This window comes from Phaseolus vulgaris, chromosome 9 (assembly GCF_051622355.1).
Source record: "Phaseolus vulgaris cultivar YP4 chromosome 9, ASM5162235v1, whole genome shotgun sequence".
Lineage (NCBI taxonomy): Eukaryota > Viridiplantae > Streptophyta > Magnoliopsida > Fabales > Fabaceae > Phaseolus > Phaseolus vulgaris.
The window spans coordinates 25,165,313-25,179,370 of record NC_143506.1 but is presented as its reverse complement, the minus strand read 5'-3'; the positions used below and the strand labels follow the sequence as shown (position 1 = coordinate 25,179,370).

At 30.0% G+C, this 14,058-nt stretch overlaps 1 protein-coding gene across 1 annotated transcript; it reads right to left on the bottom strand.

Annotated features, from left to right (window-relative positions):
- Window positions 1–5,681: 5,681 nt before the first annotated feature.
- LOC137822310 (uncharacterized) lies at window positions 5,682–6,083 on the bottom strand. Its single transcript, XM_068627195.1, has one exon. It carries the CDS (start codon window positions 6,081–6,083, stop codon window positions 5,682–5,684), a length of 402 nt encoding a protein of 133 aa, XP_068483296.1.
- Window positions 6,084–14,058: the final 7,975 nt, after the last annotated feature.

The following is a 14,058-nucleotide window of genomic DNA, read 5'->3' as shown; positions in this document are numbered from 1 at the left end:
AAATACCCTTTACGATGATGAACCTCCCCATTATCATATTCCTTATGAACTTCTACACAATGATTCATTTCACAATCAAACCATTGGCAGTTAAATAGAACTAATTGTTTTGTTGGTTCTCCTATGTAATGAAGTTGCATAATCTCTTTAATAAAATAATAAGTTTCTTCATCTCACTATGATTACCCCTTAACACAAACCACATCATTGATTGTTTGTTTTTCAATGCTCCCTTTTTTATGTATGAAACTTTAAATCGTTAACAAAATAAATACGCCAACTAAGAACCTTTCTCCTTGGACACCATGCTAAGTCATGCAAAAATTGACTTTGAACTATATTGCTCTTATCATGAACCTAAATGTATGACAAGACGAGAGGAATTTGAATATAGTCGCAAGCAAGTGTAAAAACATATACTATCAATGTTATGATTGGTTTATTATTAATCAATACTCATATGTTTGAAACCATCCATAGCCTTAATTTCTCTTTGAGTGATGTTTGGATTTATTGCTTCTTGAAATTGTTTGAATATTCTAACATTTGTACATAACATTATGTTAGTTACTGTATACATGCTTAAAATATGCAAGTCATAATCAACTTAGGTACTTTGGTTGCACTTCTTCACAGTTAAGTAATACATGCAAATGTGTGAGTTCTTTCTTATTTAAATACTTTTGAAGAAGTTCCATTAAAGTGATTGGGATGATTAAAAATGGTTGATGTTTGGTGAGCTTCTTCATCTTCACCTCCATCGTCATTGCAACTTACTTTATTTCTCACTATTTACATATGAGACTCAAAATAATATGAATAAATATGAGAAGTCTCGTGCACCAGATATGCCTCACATATTGACTCTTCAACACATGTTTTTTCTTAACCATTTTTTTCAACTTATTCAAGTACCTAATATAACATACATCTGTTGAAGATAGATGAAGATTCTTCACAACATGTCAAAGAGTGTGTTTGATGTAGAAAATCACTTTGAAGCTTGTTGTTATGTAATTTACGATCTATATAAGGTTAAAGGTTGTTTAAATATGCCTTTTGCATTGTGATCTATCTTATATATCGTAACCAAGATGATGAGCTCAAGCACAAGGATTGTTTACAAAGTTCTTATAAAAAACTGTTTTAAGTTTTTCAAAACTAGCTTATTGCACACAAAATAAATTTGTTGTTTTACAAAACAATAGATTCATTTTTGTACTGATGCAAAAATTGCTAAGTCCTTTTTAAAAGCTTTATTCTGATATCAAAGTCAGTTTGGCTAAACATTGTCGTTGCAACTGATTTGGAAGTGGTTAAACAACCACCAACTGTATTTTCGAAAAACAATCTGTTCATTTAAATTTCAATATGTTATTTTGATAACAACTTTTTAACTATTTTTTGAAATTCTATTTCAATCCGAAAGCTATAAAAGGAAAGGTGTATTTCATGTTAAAAGACTTCTGAAAAATTACGTTTTGCATATAGTTTCAAGAAGCTTTCAGTGGTGGTTTGAAATCCTTCTTTGGTTTTTGAAAAGTTTTATAAAAAAACTACAAGTTTTCTTATGCTAGTGACTCTTGGTGAAGGATATCCGATTTTGTCACAGTGTACTGCATAAAGGGAGATCTGTTTCTGATTTCTTGCATGTTTGTAATTGCACTTATTGATAGGGTTTCTTGAAGTGTGGGTGGTGTTGAAATAGGGTTTTTTAGCATAATTTCTCTTTGTTCTTGGAGAGTTCAAGAACCAAGAGGTTTTGTAAAGGTTTATTTTGATTTAGTGGAAACCACCTTGGTGTAAGGTGGAACTGGATGTAGCTCTTGTTGAGTGAATCAATATAAAAACTGTGTGCTTCTCTATCCTTAATCTCTGCAAGCAATTCTGGAAATTTTGATATACTGCACTAAAATAAATATGTTGAAGTAAATTTGAATTTGTTGTTTCTGGGCTGATTCATACTTTGTTCTTCAAGATTTTGGAAAATTCTTGTTTACTTGTATAGAACATAATTTGCATGTATTGGCCGGATGAAACAAGTAATAAGGGCTTCTAAATAATTTTGTTATAGATTTTTTTTTTCTTTCCAAGACTGGTTTCAAATATTTGAAGTTGGATTTCTTGGTTTAAAATCTTTCTTAACTAATCTTGTTGGTACAGTTGATTAATCTGCTTGTTGTCTGTGTTTTGTAAAGTTGAAAATTAAATCCATTGATTCTAAAATCAATCTCTTTAAGTTTTTGGAAGTGCCCGTGTAATCAGAAATTTAAATCTATTTTACTTTTAATCAATATGTTCTTTTTGTCAAGATTTTTTGAAAACAATATTCTTTGCGAAAAATTTATAAGCTCAATTCACCCCCTCTTGATCTTAGACACTAATAAAACCAACAACATCGTCATATCATTAATTACTAACTTCATATGAGACCAATATAATATGCATGTTGAAATTTTGATAAATTAAATATATTACCTTTGAAATGGATACATCCATCGATATTGAACATGACCTCCTATTCTTGCTTCACAGGGTAAATCGATTGGTAAGTGTTCCATTGAGTTGAAGAATGTAGGTGGAAATAATCATTCCAATTTAAATAATGTGATGAAAATGTTTTGTTCCATGAGTGACAAATCATTCACTCGCAAAATAGTTGAGCACAAATCTTTGAAGAATGTACTCAACTCAACTATAGGTTCCCATATCTAATTTGGTAGTGCATTAAAATCAATAGACAATAACTCCTCCATAAATACATGACAATCGTGACTTTTCATTCCAATCATTCTTCCTTGTTCAATGTTCACACATCTACACAAATTTTAGACATTCTCAACTCAATAATCCATTTAAAGACAACAACTCTTTGTTCCCTAGATAAAACAATTTTTGCTTTAGGCTTCACAACTTTTCCATTAGGTAGATGTCGTAATTCTAACTCCTTTCTTTGACAATTTTTTTAAAAATCAATAATTGCCTTGTATGTCCATCATTGTATTGAAGACATTATCAAACACATTTTTTTCAATATGCATCACTTCAATATTATGTCAATATGCAGCACCAAAATGCTTTGCTTTATCCAATTATGAGCTACATCACAACCATGATAGGAAAATTGTACTTCCTCAGTTACTTTGGGAAAATAGGCAACTTGTCCTCACACATCATCCGCAACTTATATCAATGGAGGTTGAGAATATTCAATTTAATTCTTTAAAAATACATTCTTATTTCTTCTATATGCATGAGCATTAGACAAAAGTTCATGACGACAATTAAACCAAGAAAACTTATTACCATTGTCCAACCAAAACCTCTTTAAATTATTCATGCAATATGGACATGACAACCTTCCTGGTGTACTGCAACCAAACAACATACCATATGCAAGAAAATCATTGATAGTCACATACTTCAAAACAAAGTGTTCCAGTTTTAAGCCCTTGCACGTAGGGAGAGAAATCTGGAAGAGTTGAGTCGTTGATTGAATGAAGTTGATGGCTGAAAGGAAAGCGTGTTGCATACAATGAAGGTGGTAAGCGTTGTGCGATGTTTGGAAGGTATGGTGGCAACAATAGTGTGGGTGATTGCATGAAGTATGCCAAAAAGAGAGAGAAAGGGGAGTATGTAACAAAGGGTGGTGTAGTGAAATTAACCACCATTACATACATGATTTTTAATTCAAGGGTTGGACATAGATGATTTAAAGTAAAATTTATTATTTGTCTCTCTACTATCAAAACAACAACTTAATAAATTATTATTGGTGTCGCCCGTATTCCTAAAAATCATTTTCACCATGTCTCACTGATCCTTACCTTTTTTTATTGTTTTTCTATGTGATTGAACACAATCAGATGTTATAAAAGCAACAACACATATTCTTATATCTTAGGTGCAAAAATTAGAATTTTTTTTTTCAATAGAAGAATATGTTTTGACGGTTGATTATGGGTGCTGATGTATTAACACTCTCAACAGTAAAAATATACACTTCACACCTTAATAAAATAATATTTTATTCATTTTATTTTTATTTTAATTAAAAAATATTATTATATTACTATAAACAGTATGTTTTTTACTATTCATGGTGTTAATAAAACTTTTCTAGTTGATTATTGACCATTGACATAACGTATTTCACATCAAGATTTTTTTTAAATAAAAGTGATACAATTTAAATAAAATTATGTTTTTTTAAAAATTAATTGTAAATACGGTTTTATTTGTTCAAATTCGAAGTAAATTCAATTTGTTTAAAAAGAATCTTACGCATATTTTCACATTTTTTATTATATTAAAGTGTATATAACTTTAATATATGTTATTTTTATAATTTTATTTTTTATGATAATTAATTTAAAAAATAATGTAATTTATATAATATTAGTGGAAACAGACGCTCTTCTTTATCCAGATTTTTTATTTTTATCATTTACATATATTATGTTTAATATTAAAATTTAATAAAAAAATATCATAATTTAACATAATTTTTTTTTAAAATTTTTAGATATCGATTAAAAAAGCAAAATAGCTCATTTACGCATATACCAAAATTTTCACTCTTCATCTCAATCATAATGTTTAATATTTAAAATATAATATATATATATATATATTTTTTTTTAAATATATTATTATAAAAAAATTTAATTATCATAAACTTATGTGAGAAATCATATTTACATATATATTTATATTTAATATTAAAATTTGAATACATAATATTATTATTTACATATTTGAAATAATTTAATAAATTTTTATTAACCCAACTATTTTTTTAGAATGAATTAAAACATTAAAATATGAATTTATACTTATTTTAATAACTATAAATACATATATAATAAAGATAAAAATAAAAATACACATATATACAATAGTAATAAAAATAAAAAAAATTCCCATAATATATATAATTACAAAACATTTATATATTATATTAGTAATAAGACACGCACTAATAGACATTAAGTATCGGGATCCTTTAATGCCTTTAATTAGTCGTCCACATCTACAACAAATCACCAAAAACATCATCCTAAGAAGAGTTTAGTGTATTAAGATTTACAAAGTTAACCTTAAATCCTTTAGTTGTATACATAGTCACTATCTTTCTCTTTCATTTATCTCATTTCCTTTAAAAAAATCCATATATTTTTTCTTTCTATCACTTTATGTCTTTTTACATCTCTTCTTTCCACTCCAATCAATCTGAATTCCCAGCTACCCTGAAATTGTATTGTTTGTGTCAAAACTTTTATCATCACTCTTGAATAATAAACAACGTTAATTACTGGTAAAGGAAAATGTGAAAGAAAAAACGTAACATATTGGTTTGTTGGCAAATAGTAAAAGGTAATGAGAAAAAAAAAATCTACAAATTCTGAGACCAAGTTTTTTGAATAAAGACTTTTAAAACTAACAAAAGCTGGAGAAGAGAGAGAAGTTTGAATTCAATATAATAACACTTGTTGTGTGTCTTCAAGTTCATTACTGTTTCACATAACGAGGGTATATGTACCCATGAAGATTTCTTGGATTCCAGTTATATGTGTACCACACAGTGTGATAACTAACAATCATTTCACAGTGACTGCAACAAATGCATGCGTGCATGAGGATGCAACTTTTGAAAGAAAAACCCACCCATTAGAGTTTGATCACGAGGCCATTGATTTTGCCAATGGCATTTGACTCTCGTGTGAAGCAACAGATAGTGTCCTGTCTATACCATTAACATTGGCTTCAACGTGTGCATCGCCGTGAGCAATTGCACCATCACCACCACCACCAACTTTCCATCCCTCTCTTTCAACGTCAAAATCAATTCTACAGCCACAACACCGTGAGAAGATTCGGTACAAGAAAGTGAGTAACCAAAAAGCCCACGGTAGAGAAATCAACATGAACCCTAAAACGAGGATCCAAGATGGAACTTTTGACTCGGGAAGAACAATGTATTCTACAAGGCACCCTCCTCCAACGAGGACACACGTGAACAAAATAGACGCAGTTATCCATATCAGCGTGCGTCCAGAACTACGATCAGGAGTCGCAGGCATTTGTTTCTTTCTCAGCACAAGATGAAGGTCAAAATCAATGTTTCTTCTTTTTTCATCTTCACCCAATGGGTTTAACTTTTTTATGGAAGAAGGGTAAGATAAAATGAGGAGGTTTTGTTTTTTTTGGTGTATGTGTATGAGTTGTGAAAAAGATCATCAAATGGGGTTTTTAGGTCAATAGGGGTTCAGAAGTTTTTCTTCTAAACGTGATTAATGGAAAAACAAATTAACAAGACACAGCGTGAATTTGATGCATATGTGATGTTTCTGTTGGAATTAACAATGGTTTTGGCTGCATGCAATGTTATCTAAGGGCATGTTTGGTTGCAAGGGATGTGGATCCAACGGAGTTTGGGTTGTATCAATTTACAAGGCTGTTTTCTTAGAAATCAATATTATAACTTTCACTTTCCCTTCACAAATTCTTTTAATAATAAAATATCATGTTTTCTTAATAAAAATTAAAATAAATACAATTTTAAAATAATAATATATTTGATTGTGAAATCAACTACACCTAAAAATCATTACTTTATAACTTAAATACCATTTCACGTTTTGATTAATTATTATTATTTTACAACCTTTATACTGCTCGAAAATCTTATTTAATAATATAACATTTTAAAATTATATTAATATTTATATTATTATAACTATTAGTTAAGTAGTCGTATATAGTAGTTGAATATAAAGTAAAGATTATCAAAATATGTTTATACTAAGTTAGTTTTTCACTGTTTTAGGATTATTTTTAATTTTAAAATAATTAAAGTAAAAAAAATAAGAGTAAGATAGAAGATAGGGTAAAAAAGTAGAATAGAAGTTTTAATAAGGTTAGAAAAAAGTTTCTCATCTTTTTAAGGAAATACAAACTTGTGCCCGTCAGAATAAAACTGTATAGGAGAAGGTGACTTTTTTTTAATAACCATTTATTGAATAAATATTTTTATTTCATGTAATCAGAAATAAAACAAATTGTTTTCAATGTTTTTGAAAATGGCCACTAGGATACTTATTTAAGGTTTGATTGGTTTAACTACATTTAAACCGTAGTCAAATATATATTAATAAAATGATATTTACAATTAAGCAGTGCACAGAAAAAATGAATAAAGACTTGTTATTTTCCTATGAATTAATTTAAAAGTGATCATTAAATTTAATATATGTTTAAAATTTAATTAATTTAATGTATATAGATGATGCTGTTTTTAAATAGAGAGGTGAGGATAGAATTTTGAGATTTGATGAAAGAAACAGTTGGACTGTAATTTTGGACTTATAGTTTGGATGTAATTACTTTTTGCGCCTCCATATTTTCTTCATAATCCCAGTTATTTTGAAATACTCATTTTGCTCTCTGTTATTTATATATCTACTCAGTTTTGTGCTTCTTTTAGCTAATAATCTTGTGAAGTGATGGCAGGTGCAGCAAATAGTTTCAATCTTCCTGATCAATCAAATATTAAACATGCGTTATTCAAACCATTAGGCCTTTAATCGGATTAATCAAGGATTTAAACCAAAGAAAATAAACTTTCGGGTTCAACAATTTAGAAATAAAAAATGTTATTTTCTGATTAATCAATTGAAAGAAAAATTTAATTATGAATAATACAATTGAGAATGTATTTTCAAATTACTACAAAATAGGTCTATACTACATTATTTATAATCTAATCACTATAAAAGACTTTTCGGTGTTAGAACATATATTATAAAAAACAAAAAATTGATTGATAAAACAATTAGCAGAATATCAAACAATTAAAAACAATGTCTAAATAAAACTAGAGTGAGAGAAGCAGACAAATATTTATATTGGTTTACCCACATCATGTCCTTTCTGGGTATAAAATTATTCTTCCACTTCTTCAGGTAAACAAGTATTCTTACACCTCTCTAGGTATACAAGTATTCTCTTACACCTCTTCAGGTCCACAAGTATTCTTACACCTCCTCATGTCCACAAGTATTCTCTACCTCTTTAGGAACCACAAGTATCCTTTAACCTCTTTATGTCACCAAGTATTATCTACCTCTCTAGGCAATCAACCCTAACCTCCCCCCAAGATTAAAATCTCTGAGCAATATGAGAAACCTCTCTATAGAGAGAACAACGAAAGCTCACGGGATATACTTCACAAAGTGAAGGATTTACAGTGGTTAAGCACACTACCCAATTTTATAGATGCTCTACAAAGCAAATACAATATGTACAAGGCACAACTCTTTCACACATGATTATATTTCTTTCAATTTCATTTTTTTTGTGTATCACACTTCTCTCATTACTTCTTCATCTTCAAGGTCTTTATATAAGATTTTGAATATAATCGTTGAAGCTTCATGTATTCTCTTTCTTCAAGTATCTGTTAGACACTCAAAATGGTAACTCTTTCTCAATACATAAGAGTTTGAACAGATTACTCTCAATCCCAAAGGATAAAATTAGTCACTCATGTTGGCTATTACAAGCATGAAGAAGATCCAGAATGTTTCTCCTTAACGACTGTCTCCTCTAAGGTTTCTAACACCTTCTATTCTCCCAATTGGAGTCTCATATTTAAACTAGTTGGGTTTGGGCTAAGTGACTTCTCGCTTGGGTGTTATTAGGCTCATTTGGGCGAGTTGTACAAAAAAAGGTCCAATGTCACTGGAGTGATCTCACCTGGGCGAGATTGGGTGAGCTTGGGCGAGCTTAGGTGAGTGTTGGCGCGTTCCAACTTTCCCTTTTTAGCTTTGTCTATTTTCCTTTTGCCTTTTCATATCCTTTCTTCGATAGAATCTTGAAATTAACAAAAACTTGGGAATAAATCGTTCTAATTCAAATTATAAACACAAAATACATAAAAATGTTTAAATTCATAAGTTAGGGGTTATATTATGATTATTTTCTATATTTTAATATGAAATATTACTGAAATCTAGCATTTATCAAGAACAAAGCAAATCTACTCAACCCAAAATTGTTTTAAAATAAGTTCATCTTTGTCCCTTTCTCTTGAGACAATTTTAAGAATTTTGTTTGCATGGGGAGTAAGGTTTTGCATGTGGTCCTTCTAGGGCAAAGATGAATATCTATTAGTTAATGAGCATATGTATATGTTTAAATTGTTTATCAGAGTGTTTTGTGTACATGTTTAGTCTTCATGTGAAAGTAGTGAAATTGGAAGCTTAAAACTTGGTTTAAGCAAGTTAAAAAGGTAAGAGAAACTAGTTTAGTTTTTCTTAAATGATCTGGATGTGAAAGTGATGTGGTCACACTAATTGATTTTATGCAGGAATTTGTGTTGTTTGAATATACTTTGAATGTTTGAGTTTGAGATAAAATTGTTTTATTTAAATGAATGGAATTGTTGTGTGCTTACCAATTTAGTGTTAAAATATTGCATCTAAGACAAATTGGTTTAAGTTGTGGTTATTTTTAAGCAAAATATTCAATGTTAGGCATAAAACAAAGTGAAAACTTAGTCTGAATCGGTTAGGATACTTTCATTATTTTGAAAAATTTATGTATTATGCAAAGTCCTTGGACGAGCAAAAATCTCGTTGTGCATAATTCATTTAATTGAAAACATGAGAGCTTTGGTTAGTAGGCGAGTTAAATTTATTGGGTAAGTTATTTAAATAAAAGCCCTTGATGGTTTGGTCGTTGGACGAGTACAGTCTCGTCAAACAAAACTTATTTAATTGAAACTCAAGAGTTTTGGTCGATAAGTGAGTTAAATTTTTTGGGTGAACTATTTAAATAAAAACTCTAAGTGGTTTGATTGTTGGGCGATATATTTTTATGAAAACTCCCAATAGTGTAGTTGTTAGGCAAATATTTTTTTTTCTAAGCTACTAAAACTTGTTCGATGTGCTGACACATTTGGCTAAGCGAGCAAAATGGCGGTTGGAGAAATTGCAACATATGCTTACTTCGTTGGACGAGTCAAGTGTTGTCTAAGAAAGAGGGTGTTTTCTAAACTTTGAAGAAGCATGTTTTTAAATGTTGCTAAATACTAAAATTTGTTTATATTTCACTATATTGTTATATTTTAACATTATTATAATGTAATGGATGGTGAATTTTAATTTATTAGCATTGAGTTAAGTTGGATGTATATGTATTGATGAAAATTTATGATTGTATGGTTATGATATAACATGTGGTGTGTTGTGAACATTTAGAGAGAAAATATTATGTTGAGATGTTTATGATTGTGTATTGAAATTGAGATTGTAAAGGAGATTATCTCGATTTTATTAATATTGGATAGAAGAAAATATTAGATGGTGAGAGACGAAAGGGTTCCCATGACCTAGTTTGCGATGTGAAAAAGAATTGTGTTTGATAGCTCATACGAATTTACCTTGTTATATGAGTGGATTGAGTTCCTAATACACAATCTTGTTGTGGTGAAAACTTAATGAAAGTAATATGATTGGTGTAAATCTTTGTCTCTAATTCAACACATGAGTCTTATAGAAGTAGAATCAAGTGTTTGTGATGTTGATATTAATACCTTGTGACGTGAGAGCTAACAAATAGGCTTAGAGTTTGATATTTGATTATGATAAATGTTAATGATTAAATTGAAACTGTATCCATTAGAGTTGTGAATGAGATGTTAATGTAATGTATGTGTATGATTATATGTGTGTGTTTTTTTTCTTAAAGTTATATATATATATATATATATTATTTATTTTTTCATAGGAAAAGGGAGGTTTAAAAATTTGTAAGGGGAAAAATATAAATATATAGATGTATATGTACGCCTGTCATGATGTTATAATGTTTGGCAATTAATCTAACTGTTGAAAAGGGGATGTTACACCGTGTCCATCCCATTAATAAACATGTAGGTTCATCCTTTTATTTATTGATCCTTTAATTTTTAAAGTAATTATTTTAGTTTTTATTTTTATTTTTGAGTATTTGTTAATTTAGTCTTTTTGAAATAGTTTTCAATTTTAAGCTATAATTTTTAACAATTTTTAACTCACTAAATGTATGAAACTTGTCCTATTATTTATGTGAATTTCCCAAAAATATGGTGAAATTTTACTTGGGATACTGAGTCTCAAATAACATAAAGATGCATTTTTCTTTTCCAAGATTGATACTGGAAATCAGTTTTGTCGCAATTTTCACGATGTTCACGATCATCTTTCTTATATTAGCTAAATTCTAGCTTTCATGCAGATGAATTTAATAAAAATATTCATATCCTTAAAAAAATAAGTTAAAATATATACTCGTGAGAATCGTACGACTGATGTCACGTCTCGGTCCTCATCATTGGGCCAACCGAAATAAAGGCCCACGTTCGTAGAGCCAACTAACAGCACAAGTCTATTTAGCTCAATGAAGGTCAGCGAAGCTAATCCGCGATTAGGAACTAGGTAATGTAGCCCTAAGCGCATTCCAACTCCTTAACCTGATCCAAGTAGGAAAGTCTACCAAAGGTGATATAAATAACACATATTCCAATAATAAGGTACGTCATCATATACAGTGCTCTGAGAAATGAGTACCAAACGTCTTTGCTGACTTGAGCGTCATAGTGTCTTCTGCAGATACCCTCCGAGTTTGGATTACGAGAAAACCGAGAACCGAAACTAGGAAGGAAGAGTATTAAAGGATACGGATACCAGAGTTACAGAAGGATTCTAATATTAATTGGAAGTCTTTTCTAATTATCAGTTGTTTCTCTTTATAGAAAAGAATAATTGGGTGTCTTTTCTAATTATCAGTTATTTCTCTTTATAGAAGGGAATAACCTTTATTTTATCTTTATGTGTTATGATTCTAGTATTTAATATTGATTATTTCCTTCTTTAGTTAAACCCTAGAATGAGTGTACTACTTGTATATATTCAGACAATTTGTTTTGATTTGGATAACAAGAAAGAAGAGATATTCATTCTCATATCCTTTGTCTTCAGTTTACTCTTTTTTTCATCTCTGTTCCCTTTTGTTCATCTCTGTTCTATTTTGTAATATGGTATCAGAGCTCTGCTTGCTACATTTACTCATGGGTGAATTTGACGATCCCTCACAAGATCTTAATTCACCTTACCATGTTAGTTCATCAGATAATCCTTCCTTTCTTATTGTCCCTATTATTCTTGAGGGACCAAATTATCATCATTGGTCTCATTTGTTTCAAATTAGCCTAATTTCAAAGAACAAAATATGTTTCATTGATGGAACTATAGAAGCTCCCAATCGTACCAAATCATTATAGAAGCTCCCAATCGTACCAAATCATTGTTTCCAACATGGCAGAGAGCCAATATGTTGGTTGTTTCGTGGATTCTCAAGGCTGTTTCTCAATCCATCGCGCAGAGCATCATCTGTGTGGACAATGCCTTTGACATATGGAATGATTTAAAGGAAAGGTTCTCACAAGGAGACATGATTCGTATTTCTGATATCCAGGAGATGATTTCTTCTTTTAAACAAGGTGAGTTGACTGTTACAAACTATTTCACTCAGTTAAAAATTCTTTGGGATGAACTTGATCTTTTTCGCCCGCTATCCGCTTCTTCATGTGCATCTAAATGCAATACTCTTGTGAATGTTTATAAATATAAAACACAAGACCAGATTATCAAATTTCTAAGGGGGCTAAATGGTAATTATTCGACTGTGAGAACCCAAATTTTATTGATGGACCCTTTGCCATCCTTGAATAAAGTTTGCTCTTTTGTTACACAACAAGAGAGGCAAATATTTGGTGATCAATCCAAGGCAATGATTGCTAATAGCAAAGGAGGTTATAAAAACAATGCTACAACCTATGGCAAAGGTGCTGGATACGGAAGAGGAAGCAATGGAAGAGGATATACTTCCAAAATTTGTAGTCATTGTGGAAGGACAAGGCATACCATTGATACATGCTATAAAAAGCATGACTTTCCACCTCATTTCAAGTTCAAAAATCAGAATCATGATCAGAGTCATACTAATGCAGTTTTTCAGAATACAAATTTCAATAATAATGAGCAGAATCACGAAGGTTCAAAGTCAGAAGTGGAGTCTCAAACATTGTTAGCTCTTTTACAATAGACCAAATCCAGTGGCAATGCTTCTAATCAAGTCTCTATTATTCCCTCCAATCCCTCTAATCAAACAGGTAATAATTTTATTTCTTCTTTTAGTTCTTGGATTATTGATAGTGGTGCTACTGATCACATTTGTTCATCTTTAACTTATTTCACATCATATCATCAAATTGATCCTATTTATGTCAAATTACCAAATGGAAATCAAGTCATTGCCAATTATTCTGGAAGTGTTTTTCTCAATAAAAATTATGTCATAGACAATGTTTTGTACATTCCTTGCTTCAATTTTAATCTTCCTTCCGTAGCAAAATTGATTGATAAACTATCTTGTGTTCTTACCTTTGACTCTAATGGTTGTCACATTCATGACAAAATAACAATGAAAATGATTGGAATCGCTAAGACGCAAGATAAACTTTATATACTCAGGATCACATCTTACCAGAAATTTCAAATTAAACCCCTTGAATGTACACACACCATCAATACTGTTATTGTCAGTGCTAGTGATCTAGAAACCCTTTGGCATTTTCGATTAGGTCATATTTCAAATAAATGTATTGATGTTATCAAGAATAAATTTCCTTTTGTTAAATATAACAAATCTTTTGTTTGTGATGTTTCTCATTTTGCAAAGCAAAAAAGACTTTCTTTTCCTATTAGTACATCTAAATCAAAAAAATGTTTTGATTTGATTCATGTAGATGTTTGGGGACCATACTCAATACCATCAATTCATGGTCATAAATATTTTTTGACCATAGTTGATGACTATTCGAGGTACACATGGATTTTTCTTTTGAAACAAAAATCTGAAGTTGTTAAGGTTTTGGAAAATTTTGTTATTTTTGTTCAAACACAGTTTGAGACAACAATAAAAATAATAAGAACTGATAATGGAACTTAATTT

Bases quoted from the DNA above. Each gene is read 5' to 3' on its own strand.
- LOC137822310 (XM_068627195.1), bottom strand. From the start codon at position 6,083: ATGCCTGCGACTCCTGATCGTAGTTCTGGACGCACGCTGATATGGATA.